Raw genomic sequence first — 25,174 nt, 5'->3', positions numbered from 1 at the left:
AGTTACACCATCTTTTGATATTAAAATGGATGTAAAATACCTCAGGTGACATGCACGTAGGAAATTATGACATAAATAGTCCAAATTAACCCTAAAAATTATTATTTAAAAAAATATTCAAATGAAGAGAAATAAAAGAAAGATAAAGGAATATGAGGGTGATAAATAACACGTGCATCATGTGTTATTTTCCCTTCATAACATCATAAGCTAACAAATGGTGTAACCTGCTATAAAGTGGTAATTAATTTAGCGGTGTCTTTGCAAATTGTGCGTAAGTTTGAAAGAGTTAAGTATGATTTTTTCTATGTTTTAACTTTATTATTAGTGCTTATTTAATTGAAAGATTAAAAAAATTTGTGTTAACTTTTAAATTTTTCTATAATATATATATATATATATATATATATATAACTCTAGAAAAGAATTGTAAATATATTAAGAAAAATGATGTATTTTCTATTTTATTTTCTTAAAATAGTGCATTTTCCTTTGGCAAAAGACCAAAATGTCAATCTCATTACAAAACCATATTTAAAAGATTAGATATATTTGTAATTTAGGGGTACTGCATGCAAAAAAAAAAAAAAATTATAACAGTTTCTGCAGAATCCGCCCAGGCTGAACGAGTCACGAAGAAGCCGCCAGAAATTGACTAGATTCGATCGACCGGGCCGGTCCAGATTCAAAAACTGTGCATGAATATGATACTGATGGAACAGCTTTGATTACGTATGAAATCAGGATATTTTGCTGATGAATATAAGAAAAAATAAAATAATATGAGTGCAGAAAGCCGTGTAAAAACCGACATGTGTTACAGAGGCTGTACAATGTGAAAGAGGCAAAGGACAGTAGCAGTACTAACAGTAAGAGAGAGAGAGAGAGAGATGAAGATGGGTGAAAGGGAGTCGGTGACAGTGGGTTCACATGATCGAGAATTCTTCCCATCAACGACTCTGGCGAGCATCTAAAAGAAATGGGTTTTTTAATAGGTTCATCCCTATTCTATCCTTTGTCGCTACTAAAGAAAACTACCCAACCCAAACGTCCCCTTCACGAGAATGGCCATTTCCCAACTCTCCCTTTTTATTTTCTTCCACTCTTCATCTGCTTGTCTTCTTCCCCCCTTGGAATGAGTGCTAGATTCTCTCTCTCTCTCACTCAATTTTATTTTATATACTTTTATTTAACTTTGAGTAGATTTTGTTCACCGTTGGTACTGACAATGATGAATGATGAAATCAGCGAAAGCCCCGGTACAAAGCATGATTCCAAAACAAGGAAAGAAAATAAAGGAGGGAATCCCTCTTTATTTCATGGTCCGTGCTAGAACTACGACCAGTCACTAGCAAATAATTAATAATTTCACTTTTGAATTTTTGGAAACATGGTGTATATATATTATTACTACTACCGGCCCTTTTATTCCTCCTGAAAATTCAACCTGCTATATTTTACTTTTATACATTCTAAGTAGCAAAACGTGGTTTAATTGAAAGCATAAAAGAACAAGGTAATTAATTAATTAATATATGATGCCCTCTTGATTTCACTGCGAAATCAAAAAGATTATACTCGATCCAATAACGACAATCATCTGGGTTCAATTGAAATGTTGTTGCTCCAACCACGGCCAGAAGGCGGATTGATCATCCATGCCGCAGAACATGTTGCTCAAGCTTTCTTCTTTGACCATTTGATCCATCTTCTGGCATTGGAGGTGATCCGGTCTTGATGAGTTTTGGAAGAGCTGAGCCACCCCCGGAGGCCTAACAGCAACAGAAGATGGAAAGAATGGTCTGCTGGTTGGATGAGTGGATAAAGGGCTATCGATGGCTGGTGTCCTTGAGATATCCAGCTTGATCTCCGAGCTGTTCTCGCTTCTGTTGCTGCAGGAACCCTCTGTTTCTTTATTGAGGTTGATAGATTCTGTTGGTTCTCTATTTTTTAGTGCCAATATCTGTAGCAATTAAATTGACCGGTCAAGTAAAAAAAAAAAAAAGAAGCATGCAAACGTATTACTTGTTGAGAGATTCCATACTGTAAATTTAGGATATAATGGAAAGTAAATCAAATGTGAGGTAGCTTCTTACAAAAAAAAAAAGTGAGGTAGCTAGCTAGCCCAGATGTGTCTGAGAGGCCTCTCTTTTCAGATATACGATTACCCTTTATCCCCAAACTATGATCAATCTTACATCAAGTATCATAGGAAAAAGGAACTTTTTTGAAAAAAGCAATTATTGGTTCTAGTAGTAGTTCTCCAGCAGAAATAAAAAAGGTTCTGAAAATCATGATGCAAGCAAAAGTCAAAAAGCATAAATCTTTAAGGGGCGGGGCAAATCTTTTTATTTCTATAAATTTCAGTAGCTACATCAGCAAGCTAAAGATCCCCAGCAGGAAACAGAAAAACTAACCTCTGCTTGAAGTTTTTGGTTCTGAGCTTGGAGTGCATCATTGTCTGCTTTGACAGCTTCAAACTGTCTCTTAAGAAGATCATAGTCTTTCTCCAACTGCTTGGTCTTCCACCTTGCCCTCCTGTTTTGGAACCATATGGCAATCTGTCTTGGCTGCAGACCTAGAGCCCTAGCCAACTGCATTTTCCTCTCTGGCTCAAGCTTGTTTCCCAACTCAAAGTTCTTCTCAAGTGTCTTCACCTGTTCCATGTTAAGCCTCCTCTTTTTCTCCCCTACCTGTGACCCATCATCAGACAAATCATCCTCCCCATTACCTTCTTCTCCCAATTCAACACCTGAAAATGATAGGGATCTCTTGCCTAGGAAGGATGCAACCCCTGCATCAACACAACCTTTTGAAGCTAGCCCATGTAATACTACTTATTTATATTGGTGTTTGTGTGTGTGTGTGAAAAAGAGATTGAGAGAGAGAGAGAGAGAGAGTACCATGAAAGTCCTGAGGTGTGCATGAGGGTAGGATTGGATTGAGAGAAGAGGAATGCTGATTGCCATCTTCATGAGGGGCTTGTAGCATGAAATTTGCTGAGAAGAAGGCCATCCCATTGCTAGTCATAATCTAGGCTTGTGCCATCAATTTTAAAAGCTTCTCTGATAATCTGGCTGTCATGTTGAAAGAGAGAAAGAAGATTGAAGATGCACTAGGTGGACAAAGTTTAGTGTAGGAAAAGGAAAAGCGAAATATATCACATAAAATCCTTTGCTAGAATTAAAAGAAATATGAATTTCTTCAACATGAAGGAGATGCAGTATGATTGGTATGATGGCTGGCTTATATACCTTATCAGCTTCTAGGAGAGTTTATTATTCTTGTATATATAAATGGAGAGAGAGAGAGAGAGAGAGAGAGAGAGAGAGAAAAGAGAGTGAGGAAGAAGTAATGATTCTATAGTTCTACTTCTTATCATATGAAGAGTGATTTCTCTTTTTATATGTGACTTTATTTTACAAAAATAAATAAAAATATATTCTCTGTAGGACATGCATACTATTCTACAATATATATATATATATATAAACAACAATGACAATATTTGTAAATAAAAGAGAAATTAAAAAAAAATGTCAATGAGATTCAAAATAAAAGGGGAATGTACTCAAGCTTGTAAGAATTGCTGTTATTTTCATTCATAGGGGACAAGCAGTGGTGTTATTCTTAACAAAGACAGTTGTCTATAAATATAAATTTCAAAAATGGGAAGCAGACACTTACTTTTAAAGTGGGTTTGATTCCATTGGTAAAGGAAAGAAAATGGGGTTCATATTTTATGCTTCTTTAATATTGTGAGCTGTAGACTTAGACGAAAAAGATCATATATATATTGCTCCTGCTGACTATTCAATTAACAAGTAAACTAGAGCTTTCAGATGGGGTGGTCATGATCATATATATATATATATATATATATATATATATCATACAATTACATACACACCAAAAAAAAAAAAAAAATCCCTTAAGTTTGTATGATGTTCTTAGTTTTGTGAAGAAACAGGGTAACTTAAGAAAAAAGAGAAATGAGTTGGCTGTATCTTTAGGTACAGAAAGAGAGAGAGAAAAAAAGAAGAAGGGGCAGGAATCTAGGGGATGGGTCCAATGAGGGGGGCAGGGTTTGCTACCTAACCCACCAACAGGTATCGTGCACTGGGACGAAACCCTTTCCCATCATCCATTATCCTCTCTTCCTCTTCCTGTGCATTGCCTTTGTACGTGTACGTGTGTGTGTGCATGTAAGAAAAGCCCAATTAGCTGCAAGGCTGTGTTTAACCCTACCACACCCCCCCTGCTCCTTTTCCTCTCTTTTCTGCCTCGTCACCCCATTTGGCCTATCCTCCCCCTACTTTTTCTCCTTCCCCCCTTAAGGTTAACTTTGTCACCATCAAAACACTAATCATGTCAGATATAATTAACTAACCACAAATCCACGTCATTAATTAGACCCCGTTGCTTTCTTATCCTATATACCAACCTCCTCATCCCCAACCATGGATTTTGATCAGTTCATCACCAATTCAATTCAATTTCAAAGAATATATTATAAGAGTTACATAGGATATTATATTTAAATTTAAATGATTGAGATTTTATTAGATTAATGATATTTTGTCTATTTCGAAACATATAAAGGAAAAAGGGTTCACATCGGGACAGTAGAAAAGTTAAAAGGTTACCATTCTAGAATGTAGATGTAGGCATGCATGCTTTTTAATAAATGTAATAATCAGAAAATAGTACAAGCTAGAGCTAGAGGGGTCAAGTTTGATCATCATTTTTCCTCCTCCTTTCATTTTCACTCTCTTAACCGTTTCCATCATAAATAGAAATAAAGCGGCACACAGCCTCTATGATAAGACCTCTAATTCCAACATACGGTCCCATACTTAGCTTCTTTAATCACCCACAAACATATTTCTCTATATACACCCAACCAATTATATGCTTAATTATATTGTTAGTAATTTAAGTCGGTAACGTAGACGTTTCAAAATTTATTTTAAAAATTAATATTATTATAAATCCTTATCCAAAAATGCAATTTATTTGCTTGGGTGATATTCCAATCAGTCTTTCAAGTTTACATCATATCTAATCGTAAAAGCTCGAAACGTTAGTCAATCTAATTATTATTATTATTTTTTTTTTTCTAACAAAAATCAATTTGAGTTTAGAAAGTATCCCATTTTTTCATCATGTTCGTAAAATTAAAGGAAGAAATTAAAATAATTATAATAAAAAAAAGAGCTTAATTTTTAATTTTTTTAATTTGGTTAAAGTAGGAGTGCATGCATGGGAAGATGGGATAGGTATATAGCATAAGGGGAAGATGTCTATGTCAAAGAGGGGTTGTAGATTTTGATGGAGAAATCATAAGCTGCGTTACTGTACAAAGGGATGTATGAAAAAGAGAAGGGAAGGGACCCACCAATCTGTAAAATTGGTGTGGATGGGACAGGCGAAGGGTCCCACACACACAAAAAATAAAAATAAAAAAATAAAAAAAATGGTGCTTTAAAATTGGGCAAAGACAAGGTAGTCTCAGCAGCATCACATGACTTTATGAAGGTTGCCCCAGTGGAATGGGGTGGATCCATGTTCCTTCGCCCTGCTCCTCATTTTTATTATTATTCTCCTTTTTTTTTCTTTTTCAAAATATTAGATAAGACGTAGAAAAATAAAGAATAATAATAATAATAAAAAAGGAGATGAATCTTCTCCTCCACATGCTCTCATGCTTCTGGGGTGTTCAGCTTACTCTGAATCCATGTGCATTCTTGGGTTGACGTCATCACATCTTTCTCTCAGGGATTTCTTCTTCTTTATTATATATTTTGGATATCCTTCCGGGCAACGAGATATGCGTTGATGGTGATTCGTCAACCACTTGTCCAGTTACGTTTTCTCGCTAGCTCTTTGTAATGGAAACCCCTCTCTCTCTCTCTATCTCTTTTTTTAAGGAAAATAAATTGTAACACTTCAGTTTAAATAATATTAACTATTAAGCAGTTAAGCGGAATAATCATATATTTCACATCTAACGCTACTATACACTTATATGCATGCAACAAAAATTGCATATATATATATATATATATATATATATTGTTAATTATTTTTTTAGTACTTAAGTTTTCACGTTCTTATTTTTTCTCACTTACATTTTCATTCATATCATAAATGGTATATGATTTATGGGTAAATGTTAATTTAGTATCTCTGTGACCATTCCATCAACCAAACTAATGGACTGCAATAAGGGTGATTTCGGCCACCCCAGAGATAGAGGGAGAGGGGATTGGTATTGGCCATGCCTCCTCCCCCTTCCAATTCCTAATAAAAACAAAATGTTAAGATTAAAAAAAAAAAAAAAAATTCAACCAACTGATCCCTAATTGATCCCTAGCAGCAAATTTTTTTGACTCCTAACCCCTACCCATAATAGTTTCTGGCTCCGTCCTTGACCACCCCTTTTTGGTCATTTGCCACCCCCAAAGGCTTTAGGAGTGTTTCGGCGACTTTCAAACGGGCCGCAGGGGGTGGCTGAAACTACCCCATAACAGTCCATTAGTTTGGCTGACATAATGGTAACAAATGTACTAAACTGGTAGTTACCCATAAATTAAATACCAATTGTGATACGAATTGAAACCTAAGTGAGAAAAAAAAAAAAAAAAACGTAAAACGTAAAACGTTAGTAATAAAATGATAATTAACAATTTTTCTTTTAAAATGATAAATTTACTTTTATAAATCATACTAAATATATACCATGGTATTTCATGGCCAGATCTTTAAGCTGAATACATCCAAGTTTGCCTGTGACATGAGCCATTCTTTCAAATTTATCTCTTATCATCTTTTAAGATTTGTCTTAAAACATTGAAACAACTTTCCAAAACTGATGCAGGGTTTTCACAATACTTGCACCTCAATGCATGCACTATATGACTTATAGCAAAGTCGGGGGCGTTACAACGCTTAATGACCTAGTGTTAAGTGGATCGGGGGATCGAGTACGCTTGAAGACCCAATATTAAGTGGAGGAATACGCTTAACAAAATTATATGATGAAAAAGAAAAGTAAAGTAAAACTAGTAAATGAATTGAAATATAAGTACACATGCAATATGCTTTGATAGGATTATGGAAAAGTAAATGCTAAGGATCTATAGTTTAGAATTTATTATGAAAGAAAAGTCCCTTTCATTTTAACGTTAAAGAAAACAGCTTTTAGCCTTTTACAGTACTGATGTTTCCACAAAGGTGCGTTGTCTAGATAGTTTTCTAAAACTTTTCTACTTGTTTTGAAAGGAAAAGTCTTCCTTGATTTTGAGAATCAACTTTTATTTCAAAATGAATTTGATAAACAAAGAGAGAGAGGAAATTTTATGGTTCTCTGCTTTATATTTATTGAGTTTATTGTGGAATTGGAAGTTTGAATAATGAAGAATCTTAAAAATAGACAATGGCTAATGGGACATCCATCTGTTGAGGAGAGGTAGTTGGAGCATCACATGAAAATGTCATCGATCAGTCCACCAATATATGTCACGAGCATGCACATAGTGATCAGTGGGTACGTTGTTGTTTAATTTAGGGGTGTTTCTTATATTGGATTTATTCACCCATTTCTCCATTTCTTTCGTCATTTTAGTCACTGTATCTTAATAGGCATCCAACATGTGTCACGACCAACTTTAGCACGAATGAGACTTGGCAACGTACAAGTTTTGTGGACAAAATGTGTTGTGTGTTTATCCGTGTGCCATATGTTCAAGGAAAATGGTTTGTTTTCCGTAGTTTCCTTTCCTCTAATTTCTTCGTTGTAGAGAAAAAAATGTCTCCCTTTATAGGTGCTACCCACGTTATGGCATTCCGTGAGATGTTTGTCCCAATTTCTGTGCAAAGTTGAGAAATACACTTCAACTAACATCATATCCCTTACAATATTATCACTTCACTTTTCTTTTCTTTTTCTTCCATCAAACAGAAACACCCTTCATTGTCATTCCGTGAAAGCCAAAGGTTACTTTGTTCAACTCTTACGCCAAACACCCGGAAACCAAAAAACTTGTAAGTTCTAAAGCAGCGACTGCATGCACCGTGAGAGCCAACGGTTGCTGGCAATGGTGGCTAGGCTGTGTTTGCTTCGGCAAATGAACAACAGCAACCCATTATGCAAGTTTAGCAGGAAATATTCCATACATGCCTTCGTGATTTATTTCTTCCTTTTCTTTTTTCGGTTTTATTGTTTGTATATAGAAGATTGTGGTGCAACTTTCTTTTGGAGGTTTTTTATTTGGCAAATGAATGAACACTTGAGATTAGATACAAACTAGCAAAAACTACAATGATCAAATTACAACCGAGACTAAATTAATATAAATAATGCATGTTAAATTACTCATTCATACGAAGTTCTCATAAATGCTCGACAATGTTCGATTGAAGTTGAGAATGGTGCAGGAGGATTTTCATTGATTTGTTCATAATCAATGTGTACCTACGACGTTGGGTAGCACAATGATATGTCAATTGATCCTTCTTCTTCTTATGCACTAATAATTATCCCTAACTCATCATCAAACTTACCAAGAAGCATTTTGCGAAGAGAAAAAAAAAAGTTGCCTCTAGAAAAATAGTAAGCTATAAGAAAAAAGAAAAAAAAAAAAGAAAAAAAAGCAGAGATTGAATGGAAAAGAAACTTGAAAGGACGTGAACGAAAATTGGGAAAGAAAAAAAAAAAAAAATCATTTATATTGAAAGCATATGACTATTGGAAAGGCTACCTTTTGTAAAAATATGACAGTTAAGAAAATACTTTTGTTGGAAAAGAATGTTGACAAATATGACGGATAAGAAAATAACTAATTTTTTTAAAAATATAATAGCTGAAAATAGACAAATTTTCAAAGATATAATTGTTGGAGCAAAAGTAAAAGAAGAATATTTAATTAAAATATTAAAAATAAATTGCTAAAATAGAGAATGAAATGTATTTGCTTTTAAAAAGTTGATAGCTAAAATAAAAAATAAAAAAAGGTGATTATTTAACTAAGTTTAATAGGCTGAAATAGAAAAGGCCAATGCGGGGATAGTTCTAGGGGGTTCCATCTAAATTTTAGATGGGAATAGCAAATGCATAAGCCAGCCAATGCAAATGCCTTTACAATTATAATTATGCTTTGCAGGTTGATAAAATATATCACTAATGCCACGATCATTATATATTAAAAATAAATAAATAAATAAACTCTGCCTACTAAGAGAATAATGTAAAAGCACTTTACCCAAAAGGTGCTAAGGCCGTCATATACTCTTAAAACTCCAGAAAAATCCAGAGATAAGTAGAGCAATCCACAAAAATGAATGGGTGACTACCTCCGACTGAACTGACACACTTGCTTAGAGGAGTAGTTTGTGCAAATGGAATTCAAAAGCAACACCATTTTTAAGGATTTGCTTATGTACCAGTGTCGTGCAACACCCACTCTAACAAATTAACAATGTACCACTACAAAGGAACCACGACCCCTGAACGAGTAAGTTAATGTAAAACATCGAAACAACACACACATAAGCAATATTGCCGAGGAAATGACTAGACAATTAGGGGGGATGAACTCAGAATGCAGAAATAGGATAATTAGGACTCCTAGAAGAATAAATGTGTAATACAAGTGTCTCCTAGTGAGAACCAAATCAAAAATTTTCATTATATGCGTGCATATCCTTTCAGTAAATGATATATTACACTCTACATAGGGTACAGATACCCACAAGGGGGGAAAAATGAATGAATTTGAATATGGGGTGTGTATTTCTTCTGATAAGAAGAAGATACGTACTAAAAATGGCAGAGCCATCTCTTTGAAAGTCGACCATTGCGCATGTTCTTGTTGCTGCTGAAAATAATATACAGGTTTGTTGTCACCTTGGTGAGGCTGCTTCAGTCGTTAACCGAAATGGAAACCAGTTGACTGGTAAGAGCTGCTGGAAAGATTCGGCAGCCTGCGGATTGCAATAACACCAGCTGCAAAGGCACTGATTGTAGCCAAAACAAAGGCAGGAATGTTTCCTCCACCAAATAAAGCATCCCATGGCCCCGCACCAAGTGATACAATCATCTAAACAATAAGAAGTTTGATATCAACATCGACTGAACAAACAAATACAAAAATGGGAGTAAAGGTAGAAGTGTTTGTCGCAACCAAACAAGAGTAAAAAGGAAAAGTATCTATCTTTACAGCTCACCTATATGCCCGACATTTTAGATAATATATTACAAGCTAGATTAGCCACCACTGAACTCTAACCCCAGATAATAAACAATGAACAGGGCAAAAGGAAGAGAGGTGACTGATGATTATGGTACATTGTCACTATAGATAAGTTTTGAAAGATGCATTGGAAACGAAGGTACAAATTTCATAGGAATAATAAGTGCAATCAAAAAATATATAGCAGGTAAACACACAAGCACAAAAAAATAATTATCAATCGTAGCTAGTTAATTACAAAACACTGTTGATTTCGAAAAGAAAAAAAAAATTACAGAACACTGTTAAAAATTTAGATTGTTGTTGTAGAAGGGATGGGCTAGGCCAAGAGTTCAAATTTCACCTAGTATGTTGGTCCAAGGTTTGTTTTCCAATCTCTGAGGGAGGGTTGAGGATCTGAAACTTGCTAATATTCAAAATTGCTCTCTTAAGAAAATGGCTATGGCACTATGTGCATAAGAGAGAAGCTTGGTGGAGAGTTGCGGTAGACTCTAAATTTGGCAGTTTGTGGGGTGGGTGGTATTCTAATGAGCCTCTTCAAGTGTATGAAGTGGAGTTATAAAAGAATATTAGGATGAGTTGGGGAAAGTTTTCAGGTCATGCCGAATTTGAGGTGAAAGATGGCTCCAATGTTAGATTCTGACAATATCTGTGGTATGAGAATATGACTCTTAAGAAAACCTTTCCATATTTATATTGTATTGTTTACTCGAATAATAGTTCTGTTGCGGGTCACTTGGAGGTTATTGCTGGCTCTAATCAGCAGAACGTAAGCCTTGCTAGAACGGTTCGTGATTGGGAGGTAGATGTCTTCACCTAGTTTTTCAGGGTGTTGTGAAACAAGAAGGTGTAGACAACCTTTGGTAGGTCCCCCAAAAGAGTGTTGTTCAATGATAGATCATTTTTCAGTGTCAAGGTCTGTACTAATGAACTTATATTCCCTTGGAAGAGTGTTTGGCGAACACAAGTTCCATTGAGGGCGGACCTTGCTTGTTCGGCAGCCCTAAGAAAGATCTTTACCATAAACAATCTTATGAAGCGGCATGTCATTGTGGTCAATAGGTGTTGTATGTGTAAAAGGAGTTGGGAGCCCATGGACCATCTTCTTCTCTACTGTGAGGTTACTTGTGCCTTACAAAATGTTTTCTTCGATTTGGGTTTGTCTTGGGTTATGCATAGATGAGTAGTCGACTTGTATATTTGTTAGTGGATTGCTGGCAACACTCTGAGTGTTGTTGTGTAAAAGATGGTGCATTCGTGCCTTTTATGGTGTCTATATTGGGAAAGGAATGACAAAAGTTCTGAGCGTGAGAGGACATCTTTAGACAACAGTTTTTGTTTCTCCTTTGGTTTATCATGATTTCCTTTTTATTTTTTCTCATAGCTAGGTGTTTTCTTTGGTATACAGTATGTGTACCAGAGAGCGTCTTATACTTTTAATTATATCTTGATTAATTATTTAAAAAAATGATGTTTCCATTCCAACATAGTAAAAGAGTAACCAATGAAAAATTTAGATACCGAAAAATTAAACAGAAAATTAAGAAGAATGCATGAAACTACCTGGGGAACAACAATTGCAAGATTCAGAACTCCTATAGCCAGCCCTGCATAGCCATACAAACTCTTCAGAATCACAACCAGATAAAGAAGTTAACAACATGAAGTTATAAGGAAATTGCTACAAACCTTGGCCGCCACCTGAATCAGCAGTCAGCTCCGCTGTGACAGAAAATGGAACACTGTAGGTAATCTGTAACACAAACAATCAATACCGGCAAAAACAGATTTCAGGACAAAAATGGAAGCAAATCAAGTATCACCGAGAGGACACTGTACTTACAGCTAGAGGAAAGCCAAGAAGAGCAAATACAATCAAGGCAGCTATCCTGATTGCTGCACTCCCTCCAATTACATGTTGAATCCCTTCCGAATATTCTCGCACAGATACCAAACTAATAATAGCGGTGCCTCCCATGCAGGCAAACACGATAAAATTGCTCATTGCCCACACTATTCTTGCACCCATCCACCGACACATTGGTTCAATAAGGAAAGAACTAATGCCAAGAACAACCTACACCAGGAAAAAAAAAGTTTAGCAAGAAAATACACTATTTACAAGATTTCCTTCCCGTCAAGTTGAAATATTCTTATTGTAATTTGAATAAAGAAATGACATATTTCAAATAAAAGCAAAACTACTGATGGACAACGTTGAGTTCTTACTGAATTCAATAGCAAACCAAATGCACCTTCTCTGACTCCTTGGTCATACTTCTGTACTTCAGAAAGATCTCCTTTTGGATCTCCATGATAAACTTCCCTCCCCATCCAATCCGTATCAAAAAGAAAGAAGGGGAACCAGGACAACTGCATACAAGATTGTGATTGCAGATAGCATTAGGTTAATATGGAAACTCAAACCACCAACCATCACATATAAACATTAATCTAAGACCCATATACATAGTAAAGCGGTAGCTATGGCAGATGGACTCCTAGGCCTCTACCACTAGGCAAAGTAGAAACTTTTTGTCTAAAAAAATTTACTAAAATTCCGAATCAGAAAATTACATTGCAAAATCGCCTTCCCAATAATAGCAAAGAAAAAATATTTTTTAATCTCAGCTTTTTGTTTGCCTCTAAGATTAGATAACAAACTTGTTTTTTGTACATTAACTACTATTGTCTCATATCTCCTATTAGATCATCCAAGACCTTCGTGTCAATATCCATTTCGCCTATCCTTCTGTGCCTACCCCTCCCCCCCAAATCTATTGATTTAATTATACCGATCCCTCATCTGGGGCTATTGATCCGAAGCATTTATATAGGTGTTCTTTTTTTACTTTTACTGAATGTCATACCCTATTGTTCTGTACTATGATTTTGTAAGTAATAGTTGACATCCTTCATCTTTCATCTTTGCTATGTAGATGCTTACACATTCCTTACACCATGACATTGTTGAAGGTGTTCGACATCTAGCCATCACTAAAATGTACAAAATGAATATCTTAATTCATGGACACTTTAATTACATATATATTCTTACATTGATAAATTTAGAATCCCATGGTACATCTTTGATTGATAATGATAATTTTGATTTGTAAATTTTCTCCATTTTATTATATATGAAAAGGATTACACTTATCCCATGTATTTTTTGCTATAAATTACCGCAGATTATAAAACACAGTAGTTCTAACTTCTTCCTGAAGGCTTTATGCCTTAATGTTGTGTTTCATGTAAACTTGTCCATTAGATTTTTGTGCTTCAAATTTTTTTTGTTTACCAAGTAAAAACAAATATTCCAATAATTACTGTCCTGCGCATTACTCAAGTTTGGATCAATGATATCCAGTTCAAGAGAACAGGAGATTGGCTAACAACTAAGTTGAAAGGAAAACACACAAAAAGGAAACATGGTTACAACTACTGAAGCACTTACCCAACTAAGGGCCATAACAATAAGCACTGAATGCATCGCAGGCTGTAGATGCCTCAAACTGGTCAACAAATTGACTAACACAGCTCCAGGGCCATCACTAAAGGTTTCATTTTGATGATCCTCAGCTTTAGAGTTGGCCTCTGTTAGGTTTACATCCCTTTCATAAACAGCTGCAGTGTTGTTACCTTTCGCACTTTCAGCAATTGGCATATCAGGCTTTGAATTTGAGTGTTCAAACCCATTTTGTTGAGTATCATTCAATAAAGGTGCAGAATCTGATAGACGTTGAGGCTGATTCACAGTAAGTGGGACCTCCTTCGCAAAATATAAAGTCACAAGTGTGCAAAGAGTCAGGAAAACCTGCACATATACCAAATAATGTTGTTGGACTCGTAAATGGCACAATTAGATGGCAGAAAAACACATACAGCTATTAATTGCAATTTTTTTTCTTGAATTTTTTCATTAAAAAATAAATGAGTTTGTAAACTGCTGAATGGCAACAAGGCTTCGGGCCCCGATGGTTTTTCTATGGCATTCTTCCAAGCTTGTTGGGATGTGGTGAGGGAGGACATTATGAGGGTCTTTAGTGCTTTCCATGCGGGTGGGATGTTTGTTAAGAGCCTCAACGCTTCGTTCATTTCGCTTATTCCGAAGATTCCCGATGCCATCAACCTTAAAGATTTTCGCCCGATTAGCCTTGTGGGAGGTATGTACAAAATTATTGCCAAGGTTTTAACAAATAGATTGAAGGTTGTGTTGGACAAGATTATCTCCAAGTCGCAAATTGCTTTCATCAAAGGTAGACAGATTCTAGATCCTATCTTGATTGCTAATGAATGCCTTGGTAGTAGGTTGAGATCTGGGGAGCCAGGGGTCATTTGCAAAATGGATTTGGAAAAAGCCTACGATCATGTGAATTGGGGCTTCTTGATGTATTTGCTAAGAAGGTGTGGTTTTGGAGGGGTTTGGTGTTCTTGGATTCAACATTGCATTTCCTCGGTGCGGTTCTCGATTATGGTAAATGGGTCTCCTAAAGGTTTTTTTAGTAGCTCCAGGGGGTTGAGACAAGGGGATCCACTCTCTCCTTTGCTTTTTGTGTTTGTGATGGAGGTTCTGAGTAGGATGATTTCAGCGGCGGTTCATGGGGGGTTGTTAGAAGGTTTCAAAATCGGCAACACTACAGTCTCTCATCTTTTATTTGCCGACGACACCTTGATTTTCTGCAATGCTAGGCCTGCCCAGATACGCTACTTGCGGAGTTTGTTCTTGTTGTTTGAAGCTGCTTCCGGGTTGAAGGTTAATTTGGCTAAATCGATGATTATTCCGGTGGGGAATGTGGAGCAAGTGGCTTCGTTAGCCGGTATTTTAGGGTGTGAGGCAGCTTCTTTGCCAGTGAAGTACCTTGGTCTCCCGTTGGGAGGCTCTTATAAGTCCAAGCATATTTGGGATGGAGTGATTGAGAAGATTGAACATCGGTTGGCCAGCTGGAAAAGGTTGTATTTGTCGAAAGGGGGTAGGGTCACCCTTATTAAGAGCACTCTTGCTAACCTGCCCACCTATTACTTGTCTCTTTTTCCTATTCCGGTGAGTGTTGCTAAGCGTATTGAGAAGCTTCAACGCAATTTTCTTTGGGGAGGGATAGGCGAAGAGTTCAAATACCACTTGGTGAAGTGGTCGCAGGTTTGCACTCCGATCAAGGAAGGAGGGTTGGGGATCAGGAACTTATTGGTCTTCAACCGCGCTCTTTTGGGGAAATGGTTGTGGCGCTATGGGGCGGAAAGAGAAGCTTGGTGGAGAGTTGTGATAGATGCGAAGTTTGGAAGCTTGTGGGGAGGGTGGTGTTCGGTTGAGCCTGGAGGAGCTTCTGGGGTAGGGTTATGGAAGAATATTAGGAAAGGGTGGGAAACTTTCAAAGGCTCTACGAGATATGCAGTGGGGGATGGGTCTAGGATTAGCTTTTGGCATGATTGGTGGTGTGGAGATTCAGCTCTCAAGATAGCTTTCCCGATCCTTTATAGTATTGCTTGTGCGAAGGAAGCCTCAGTTGCGGATAACGTGGAGTTGCTAGGGGGGTCCAACCAGTGGAACGTGAGCTTCTCGAGGGAGGCTCATGATTGGGAGGTGGAGGCCTTTGCCTCCTTTTTCCAGGTTTTACATTCTACAGGAGTGAGAAGAGGGTCGGAAGATAGATTATGGTGGACCCCTTCCAAAAGAGGTACGTCCAAGGTCAAATCTCTCTTTCTCTCCTTGGCATGCTCGGAAGGGAGGAGGTTCCCCTGGAAGAGTGTGTGGCGGACTCAGGCTCCTCCAAGGGCAGCTTTTTTTGCGTGGTCGGCGGCTTGGGGGAAAATTCTGACCCTAGATAACCTCATAAAGAGAAATGTGATTGTGGTAAACAGATGTTGGATGTGTAAGAAGAGTGAGGAGACAGTTGATCATCTTCTTATCCATTGTGAGGTGGCGTCTACTTTGTGGAATGCCTTTTTTGGCCGCTTTGGGTTATCTTGGGTGATGTCTGGTCGGGTTTTTGAGTTGCTAGCCTGTTGGTGGTCTGCAGGTAGAGGGGGGAGTGCTACAGTTTGGAAGATGGTGCCTATTTGCTTTTTTTGGTGTCTTTGGGGAGAGAGAAATAATAGGTGCTTCGAGGATGTGGAGAGGTCTTTCGAGGACTTTTTATCCTCTTGCTTCCGTACTCTGTATCTTTGGACTGTAGCATTTGTTTTCCCGATTACGGTTAGCTATGATGATTTCCTTGTACGTTTTTCCCTTTCTAGTTAGGTGTTCCTCCTTGTATACTTCCAGTGTACTTAGGGGCGCCTTACGCTTTTAATAAAACCAGCTACTTACTTATCAAAAAAAAAAACTGCTAAAAGGTAGATGTATAAAACGAACAAAGAAATTCAGAACAAATGACTGATTATGATCAGTGATGACTGTGAAGTCTACTAAAGTTGTTTGAGTTGTCATGGGGAACTATTCTTCCTACACCAATAATGGCTACTTCCACCCTCTCTCTTACACATGTGAGACCTATTTTGACTGAATGGAAATAGAATTTCCCCAACATTTTTTTTTTTTTTTTTTTTTTTTGAGAAGTAATAGCATGTCCCTAACTTATGATATGCATGTAATAATCAAATTTACTTGACTCAGATATGTAATGGGAACAATATAATCCAAGGTCATCTTAGGAATATAAAATCTTGCAACAGACTTTACTTGACCAAACAGATTTAGCTGGACAGAAACCCTGTAAGTAGCCACTGGTCAATGGTAAAAAGGAAGCATAGGGTTTTGAGATTATATATTCCCAGTAACGTGTGGAATGTATCTGAGCTTCATTTAAAAATAAATAAATCATGAAGAAGCTACAATGATAAAACGATGATTGAAGCTATGTGATTGACAGGAAAAACAATGTTTTCAAATAATGGACAGAGAATTAATTAATTATATATCATGTACAAGATTCATGCAGGTAAACTAATGCCCAAACTAACTCACCACGGCAACAAGAAAAGCTGCTTTGAGATTTGCACAAGCTTCACAGCAAGCACTACTCATCAGGAATGGAAACCATCTGCTCAAAAATAAATTCCCACATAGATTAATCACCACAAATATTAAGTGCTGAATTTGAACAATGACAACATAAGATCATATAGCAACTGGAACAAAGTAGTATCTCAGCCATGCAAGATTCAAAGATTCCTTACAGTTACTTATCAATAAAATGAAAAACAAAACATGGGGATCAAGTATGATATCTAAGCAAAAATGATGGAATGCATAGAATGAATAAGCACCAACACAAACAAGCTGAATCTACAAAAGAAGTACATGAAAACAAAACAACAGTTAAGACGTGTCACCTGTGCCAATTTCCACTAGCACCAGAAGAGAATCCTAAGATGTTTCCAACGGCCATCCATGAGCAAAATATAGCATTTGCTGAATTACGTTGATCAGGGCCTAAAATCAAAGTTGTAACACATCTCATCATGTTTTGCAATAATATGTATTTTGTAAGCAAAACATGTAAATAAAGCACAAGTACCCAGATCTCACTAAATATGTTAGAACCCAGATGGAAAGATATCGGAGGAAAAAAGAATCCACCTGATAGATCAGCTAGAAGAGCACGAGCTGGTCCCTACAAACAATAAAACTTTCATTAATTGCTCTTATACATGGTGGTAAAAAGCATAAGATCAGCGGTAATGGGAAACCAGAAATGGTTGTTTCAACCAGCCTTACCTGCACTGTATTGTTGGCAAGATCCAGCATCCAGAAACCAATAACAAAGACAATAGCTGCCTTTGTTCGGGTACCTTTGTATGTGCTGCATTTGAATAAATGATTTTTTTTAAGTCGAAAATCCATGTTTGTGAATTAAAAAACGAGGATCAAAAGGAGGCAACATGAACCTGCAATGCTCCTTCGTATCACCTAATATAGATCCAATGTCTGCAGAAAATCCGATTAATATCACCTATATTGCAAGACTTAGTTCAGCTAATATAAAAGGCTGTAAACAACTTATTTAAAAGATATAGGAATTCCTAAGACTTACTGCAGCTGAGATCATGAGAGATCCTATCAGTATAAATGGCCGTCTTCTTCCATATTTAGAAGTGCATTTATCACTCCAAATACCAACACATGGTTGAACCTGGAAAATAATAAGCAAGTAACTCAAGAAAACTACTTTTTGAATCAAACAAATGTAGTAGGTGACAAATATATGTACACTTTTATATTCTTTCCCAGCTTTGGCTCCAGCTGTCTTTTACTAATTGCACTAAAACATCTATAGCCAAGTAATAATTCACCACATACACGAAACAAAGGGCATTAAAAAGCTAGGTAAGATCAAGATCATCATAGTGCACAGAATCTTAAGTACCAGAAGACATTGATGAAGTGTATGAAACAGTAAAGTTTTATCATTTTCCTTAGAATAAAAAGAGAGGAAATTAAGTAATATGATCAGATACTACCCATTCCTATGGAGTCTTCTACTGCCATTATGTTTAGTGTAATTATAGCCCATTGTGGAAATGTTGTTGAATCATCTCCATTAAGCACATGTATTTTGCATTGAAGGTGCCCCTACTCGATATGCATGTTGCTAACCTACACCAACTCCTATGAAGTAAATATAAAACATTATAATTATGGACCATTGGTCGCTCGGTTGGGAAAATTAAAAAATAATAACAATACAGGAAAGGAAATAAAGTAACTGGAGGCTATCACCTACCACAAGACCTGTAATCGGGCCACAGAGCCAAATAAAAGAAGAAAAGGCATGCTGTATTCCAAGTGTCTGCAACAATAAGTTGAGAGGCGCTAGTTAATCAAAATGAAGAATGAATATAAAACTGAAAAGAACTCAATACAATGTAGATGATCAAGGAAAACATAGTAGAAATCATCCAACCAAACATGAATAAACCATGAAAAGATAACTAATTCCATCAAATGTAAACCGGAAAAACAATCTCGGAAGAACACTTGCCACTATGATATTACCTGTAAACATCCTTTTACATAGAAACAGTGAAGATTGCTCTGTCTCACCCTTAACAACATTCACTAGAATCTTGTTAATACATGTATCTGACGCATTAGGTAACCCCAAAAATAATCATGTTCGTTTATTGTTGTTATTACATAATCGTCAATTTTGAAATGAATGGTGGTGGCTAAACCTGTTCAACTCGCAGTGTAATTTTCATAAGAGCTTGAATTAATTATACTCCGATTCTCATTCTTAAAGAATCATTTTAATTCTAAAAATCATTGCCCAACTCATACTCGTCCAGATCCGAATCGTCCACAAACCACTCCAATTAAGAACACGCAATAAACAAACACAATTCACAAACATTTTGATGAAAGAAAGACAGAGAGGGTACGGACCTGAATGTAAGGAGTTAAAAGCGAGAGCTGTAATGCCCAGCCGAATTGGACCCCGGCGGCCACCGTACAACTGAGAACCAGATTCATCAGGCTAATGTGTTTCTCGCTGGAAGGGGGAGATGAAGAAGGAGATGGAGAAGAATTGAGATCGATCCGATGGTGTTGGGGCGAGTGGGAATCGTCCACTCCCACCATTTCCACTTCGACCTCTCTCCTCAGGTTCTTGTACGGAATCCGGATCGACTTTGAGTCGTCCTTCCCCGCCATGACTCGGAAAGATGGTGCGCGTGACTCGGGCGATGGCTACGAGCGCTCAATCGCACGCCCTAACATTAAATTCGGTTTCTGAGGATCTGGGGCTTTGCCCGAGATCTGATTCCAGGGTTAGGGAAGATGAGGAAGAACGAGAAAAATCAGAGTCAAATTTGGGCGGGTGTGGTGTGGGGGATGTGTCTGATGCGACGCTACTAGCCTCTCCCTCGCGTTCCGGAAAAGTTTGCTACGTTGCAGCACCGTGAAGAGTCCTGCTTCAGCGTATATACACCGTCGATGGTGAACGATCTCTTTCTTTACTTAGTCCGTCGTGGGGCCCAGTGGCACCTTGTCAAAACTTGATTCATGGGATTTTTCCAGTGCAACAATAAGTGTAACATCAACGTAAAGTGCCCCTTGAATCTTCAATCGGGGCCGTTGATTGAAAAGAAATAAAAGTCTATGACATTGAGTTTCCGCGAAGGGAAGTGTGAAACCGTGAAGCCCACCGACAGTGGAATTTTGGAGTTAGATTACGTCGACACGCCGTCAACTTTCTAAAAATACCGGAAAGATAAATGATACGCATTAAGTTTCTTTGGTAAACCATGATGTCGTAAGTATTAATTTTTTTTTTTTTTTTTTTTTTAACATATCCGAACAAGAGAGGAGAAAAGAATTCAAACTAATGACCTGCGCTTTATTAAGCATAGTCTAAGCCGAACTAGTACAGATTAAATTTTGCTAGGTCAATGAGTTATGTACATAAACCAATATTATATAAGAAAACATTATAAATGTGTTAATTTTAGCAGTCAGTTGTATTGTCGAAAACGACATTCCTATGTTATCAATAAATGTCGTTCGAATTAATGGTCTATAGTCATTAATTAATATTGTTAACTCGAATTCCACATCTGTGGTTATTTTTCAGCTTTTTAAATAATTGCAATGAGAAATTCTAGTCTTGGTTATAAAGAGCAACGGGAAGCAATAGCATAACTCGAGAATGATGGAAGAGGATTATGACGAGTGGTTTCGGACCAAAATTTCCTGCAATTGCATGTTCCTGCAGTCAAGCAAGCAATTGAAAGAGATTTTCGATAGAATTTACGTGCCCAACCGGTATCAAGTTGTCAGAACACCCACTCGAACAAGTTAGCCCATTAGAACAAGTTAGCCCATTAGAACAAGATAGACTGCAATCCCAGAGGGAGATTGCAGTTCTCGGCGTTTTTCCTGTAGCAATACTGCTCCAGGCGTCAGGATATAACAAAACCAAAACATAGCAGGTAGTACACATCAACATGGATTATGAAACAACAATACTTGAAAATGAGATTACCTCTATGGCTCATGTCTTGTGTACATCCATATTATTAGACTGTACACGGCCCATACCAAGATACAAAACTATCCATATGTTTTAAGCTATTCATATACAAGAACGAAAGGGGTACTTGAGTCAATCAAAGGCCTCATTGCTTAATTAACACCATGACCACCCATGTCAGCTGCAACTTTTGCTGCTCGAGTTAAAGCATCTGAGACCCAAAGAGCTCCCTTCGAAAAGTAGCTACTGTTTACCACGCTGCTTGCAGCTGCCGACGCGGCTGACTTGGTCCTATCTGAGACATGATACTTTCCATCAACAGATCTAACAGCTTCCACCCCTGCACATATCTTATCAGTGAGGCCGATTCTGTGGCTGAGCTCAGCAACCTTGGCTGCTGCATTTGCTGAAACGTGATTCTCATCATCCAACGCTTTGGCCTTGCCTAATGCATCTTTACCTAGATTATATCCCTTGGCTAGCATGGTTTTAACTTCCTGAGCCATAGTTACTGCCTCTCCGGTGCTGGGAAATTGGGTTCTTTGTGTATGCTGCCAAGGTTAAAAAAAAAAAAAAAGGCTTAGAATTTTGAAAAGCAGATCATTATGCCACAAGCTATAATCATTAGAACGACTAGAACAAACAAAAGACATACAATTGAACCAGTTTCTTCTTCTTGCCTATGTGAAGGCCTGTTCCAAAAATGAAATTCATCTTCATATAGCCCCCAGCGGGTTATGCATACGCGTTGATCCAAAATTGTGGCACCCTGAAAGAACATATTTCATAGAGATTAGATAAACTATCGCATAATCGTCATGCCAAAGGGCAAGAAAAACCCAAAACAAATAAAAAATTATAATATTGATTGCAGAAAGATATTAATGGCTGATTACAAAAGAAAATTGGTGAAAAGATCTGTGCATTTAAATGAAATATTAAGTATTTGACTATGAAAAGACCTTGAACAAGTACACCTAGTAATAAAGACAATATAGACAGACGGAACAAATAGGATAAGAATATCATGACACAATGTCATATAAGGTGGTGGAAAAGTGAAAAATTAAGTGCCAGCTAATATCATGACACAATCTCCGACTGAGTGAATATGGTTTACTTCATTGATGCCTGCCGCTTGGACCCCATGGGACGTCAGTCCAACCAAATGGTTCTACTTCTGAACTTGGTTTTTTGTGTAAAATCACCTCGCTCAGACCTCTACCAACTGAGGCACTGACCGATCCATTTGGTTCTTCAAATCTGACCGATCCAGAGACTTACATCAATTTGCTTTGACACAAAATTTTGCCAACACAAAACTTTAACAGTTCCAATTGGTCTACTACACACAACAGCTAAGGAGCTGCAATAACTTTGGCTTTATAATATTGGAGATATGTGGATAGAAACACAATTCCCAGTCACTCCACTTACAAAATATGATCACCAAACATAGAGATTCATGAAATATAAGTACCTGACTACAAGTAGATCACTAAAGATTCTAATTTTGTGCCTTGCACATTATCAATTTTCTAGCAAAGAGTTGACCCATACTTACACTGAGCAAGCATGCAGTGTCTTGAGAATAAGCATCTTTGAATGTCACATACGCAGTACAGGCAAATTCACCACCTCTACTTTGTCCAAACCAACAAAACAAAAAAAAGTATCGCATCATATACTGAAGAAAATTAGCCAAGGAAATTACAGGCAAATTCAGCCAAGGAAATTAGCAGTATGCTTCTATTAACACCTAATGGTTAGTTAACAAAGACCAAAAAAAGTACTGGAAAGCACTTTAGAGCTGACTATTATTCAATTACCCAACAAGAATTAACAATCCCTCCTGTGATCAAAATTGTTTAATTTTGTGCAATAAACTTGAATAGTCATTCAAGTACTGTAAACTATTATCTATAACCCCAGCGTTCGTATGCCCAACTTTATGCTATAATATGATTAAAACACCCTAAGCAACCAAAAAAATTACAAAGGGATTTCTTCGTTAATCTCCATAACAGCCTTAATTATTCTTAAAGAAATATAACTGTTTTGCTTTCAAAACCTATCTCTGAGACAAAAATGGATTCAATCAGCTCGATCTCACTGTCTCACATATGCCAAAGTACAAGTTCGTTGAATTCCAGTAATGAAGTATTGTCGGAAAAAAGGATGCTACCCGGCGATTTCGACATGTTCGATCGCACCAGAGAAAGCGAAAAAATCATAGACGTCCTTTTCCGTGGCCTTCGGAGACAAACCTGAAACTTCCACAGTATACCCTCCAGGATTCATGTTTTCCAAAAAATCTCAGAAACCATAAAAATGGTCTCTAACCTGGAAATTGAAAAGTGAAAACATGTAATAAAAGAAGAAATTAATACTAATTCTTAACTTCATTTTAACTAATTCTGAACTTACAGGTTTTAGAAGAGGAACACCAACTCGGAGAGGAGAAGAGGAATTTCCAAATTCCAAACCAAACGCAACCTTTAAAATGGGATTAGGACAAACGTCTTTTCTCAACCGACGGCCCAATGTGACGGTTACCGGCTACATTCGGGCAATTTGGGATAGGCTTCCAGTTCCAGGTCCGATTTTAGGCCCAGTTGGTTCGGGTCAGTGGGATTACAGGCCCGGGCTTAAATTACAAAATGAGCCATTCAAAATAATGCCCAGCCCACACATGCAATTATTATTAGAAGCGTTAATAGCGCATATAGGTCACTATTAACGGTGGAAATGATGCTGCTTGGAGAGCGAGATTATAGGCAAATAAATCAAAATTTTGATTCTCTAGGGGCCACCTAAACAAAGATTTCTACTCTGGAACGTGCTGAGACAATCTTAGACTTTGATTTTCCTAAACAAAGTATATATATATAAATCTTTTTAATTGTGTTTGAGAATTTTTTTTTTTTTTTTTCTAGTCAAAGCGGGAGAGGGGGAAGTGTTTGACTGTTTGAGAATAAACTGGTCGTTAGTTGTGCAGTTTGCCAATAACAATCTTTGAGCATGCAGCTGCTGAGGATGACTGAGCAAACCACGTGTACGTAGATTAAATCTTTTATAACTTTCTCAGAGGTTGGTCAGATTGAAGGGCTTGGAAAGTTGACCCATTGGAAATCATTAGACGGCAATAGTTAATCAAATATTGTTGCAGTTTGAGATGCCTAGCTCCTTGCCTTAGCTAGAGGAAAAATAACATGAATTAATTAATCATTAAACAAGTGGTTAGCTGGTTCGTACGTAGTAATTAATATTACTTGCCTTGAACAACGAATCATTAAAAGGTCGGTGGCAGAGATATGCAGTCTAAATATGTGTTCCACTGATCTTGTCATTGGTCTCAAATTCGACACTCTATAGCGACAATTGGGTCCCAATAATTAATATGAAGGACCTAACAAAATATTGTGCATGAAAATCAGTTTAATTATTACTTCATTGTAAACATGTCGCATTGCCTTTTCACGAGTTTTAATGGTGGCGGTGTGAGGTAATTATCGCATATGTTACGCACTGTCATCATCAAGGCCGGCTGACCTTTTTTAAGGGTATAGAGACTTCCAGGTTTTTCACGTAAGATAAAGAGCAATATAATATAAGTGATCAGTACAAGTGTAAAAATGTGGGAAAGAAAGAAGAGAGGAATCGAGGATGAATGAATGAATTTGTAGATACAAAAAAAGCTTGAGAGAAACTCAGGAATGAGCTAGATACCCAGAAGAAGTCTGTTTATTATATAAATTAATTAGTTACTACATATGTTTTTTTTTTCTGGTGAAAATGAAGGGAATATAGCATGGAGCCCATGTAAACCCTTTTGTCCTGGCCGGCCTAGTGACCAATCCCTATAAGCTAGATAGTAGAAGCTAGATAGTACGTAGGAGGAGGAACAAGGAGACAAAGATAACCCTCGCTCGATCTTTGTATTACATTACA

General features: G+C 37.1%; 3 protein-coding genes across 7 annotated transcripts; all 3 read right to left on the bottom strand.

Annotated features, from left to right (window-relative positions):
• Window positions 1-1,400: 1,400 nt before the first annotated feature.
• Window positions 1,401-3,787, bottom strand: LOC132177618 (homeobox-leucine zipper protein ATHB-13-like). 5 transcript variants are annotated; one of them, XM_059590014.1, is made up of 4 exons: window positions 3,688-3,787; window positions 2,904-3,077; window positions 2,418-2,818; window positions 1,401-1,963 (listed from the first exon to the last, which is right to left on the bottom strand). In XM_059590014.1, the coding sequence occupies exons 2-4, from the start codon at window positions 3,028-3,030 to the stop codon at window positions 1,607-1,609; spliced, it is 885 nt and encodes a 294-aa protein (XP_059445997.1). In that variant the 5' UTR covers window positions 3,031-3,077; window positions 3,688-3,787; the 3' UTR covers window positions 1,401-1,606. The 5 variants fall into 5 exon arrangements, with proteins under 5 accessions (XP_059445997.1, XP_059445996.1, XP_059445995.1 ...); XM_059590013.1 differs by lacking the exon at window positions 3,688-3,787 and adding an exon at window positions 3,255-3,381; XM_059590012.1 differs by lacking the exon at window positions 3,688-3,787 and having other exon boundaries at window positions 2,904-3,381.
• A 5,803-nt stretch (window positions 3,788-9,590) lies between these two features.
• On the bottom strand, window positions 9,591-20,143 carry LOC132176895 (sucrose transport protein SUC3). The gene is made up of 14 exons (XM_059589054.1): window positions 19,639-20,143; window positions 18,977-19,042; window positions 18,287-18,385; window positions 18,141-18,205; window positions 17,971-18,055; window positions 17,833-17,866; window positions 17,586-17,685; window positions 17,218-17,293; window positions 13,711-14,070; window positions 12,483-12,626; window positions 12,097-12,330; window positions 11,943-12,006; window positions 11,817-11,860; window positions 9,591-10,100 (listed from the first exon to the last, which is right to left on the bottom strand). The coding sequence occupies exons 1-14, from the start codon at window positions 19,903-19,905 to the stop codon at window positions 9,930-9,932; spliced, it is 1,809 nt and encodes a 602-aa protein (XP_059445037.1). The 5' UTR covers window positions 19,906-20,143; the 3' UTR covers window positions 9,591-9,929.
• A 1,055-nt stretch (window positions 20,144-21,198) lies between these two features.
• On the bottom strand, window positions 21,199-23,739 carry LOC132176896 (binding partner of ACD11 1). Its single transcript, XM_059589056.1, has 5 exons — window positions 23,651-23,739; window positions 23,409-23,566; window positions 22,788-22,863; window positions 21,879-21,992; window positions 21,199-21,774 (listed from the first exon to the last, which is right to left on the bottom strand). Exons 2-5 carry the CDS (start codon window positions 23,522-23,524, stop codon window positions 21,376-21,378), a joined length of 705 nt encoding a protein of 234 aa, XP_059445039.1. The 5' UTR covers window positions 23,525-23,566; window positions 23,651-23,739; the 3' UTR covers window positions 21,199-21,375.
• Between the last annotated feature and the right edge of the window lie 1,435 nt (window positions 23,740-25,174).

This window comes from Corylus avellana, chromosome ca4 (assembly GCF_901000735.1).
Source record: "Corylus avellana chromosome ca4, CavTom2PMs-1.0".
Lineage (NCBI taxonomy): Eukaryota > Viridiplantae > Streptophyta > Magnoliopsida > Fagales > Betulaceae > Corylus > Corylus avellana.
The sequence above is the reverse complement of the archived record's forward strand: the minus strand, read 5'-3'. Positions and strand labels throughout refer to the sequence as shown.

What these genes read in the sequence shown, in the direction of transcription:
- LOC132176895 (XM_059589054.1), bottom strand. Translation starts at nt 19,905, where the DNA reads ATGGCGGGGAAGGACGACTCAAAGTCGATCCGGATTCCGTACAAGAAC. An exon ending in GCTAGTGGAAATTGGCACAG is followed by an intron (nt 17,294 to 17,585) that starts GTGACACGTCTT and finishes ATTTTTGAGCAG; the next exon opens with ATGGTTTCCATTCCTGATGA. An exon ending in TTCTTGGCTTTCCTCTAGCT is followed by an intron (nt 12,007 to 12,096) that starts GTAAGTACAGTG and finishes TTTGTGTTACAG; the next exon opens with ATTACCTACAGTGTTCCATT.
- LOC132177618 (XM_059590014.1), bottom strand. Translation starts at nt 3,030, where the DNA reads ATGACTAGCAATGGGATGGCCTTCTTCTCAGCAAATTTCATGCTACAA. An exon ending in CACACCTCAGGACTTTCATG is followed by an intron (nt 2,819 to 2,903) that starts GTACTCTCTCTC and finishes TACATGGGCTAG; the next exon opens with CTTCAAAAGGTTGTGTTGAT. An exon ending in ACCAAAAACTTCAAGCAGAG is followed by an intron (nt 1,964 to 2,417) that starts GTTAGTTTTTCT and finishes TAATTGCTACAG; the next exon opens with ATATTGGCACTAAAAAATAG.
- LOC132176896 (XM_059589056.1), bottom strand. Translation starts at nt 23,524, where the DNA reads ATGAATCCTGGAGGGTATACTGTGGAAGTTTCAGGTTTGTCTCCGAAG. An exon ending in GAACATGTCGAAATCGCCGG is followed by an intron (nt 22,864 to 23,408) that starts GTAGCATCCTTT and finishes TGGACAAAGTAG; the next exon opens with AGGTGGTGAATTTGCCTGTA. An exon ending in ACACTGCATGCTTGCTCAGT is followed by an intron (nt 21,993 to 22,787) that starts GTAAGTATGGGT and finishes ATGTTCTTTCAG; the next exon opens with GGTGCCACAATTTTGGATCA.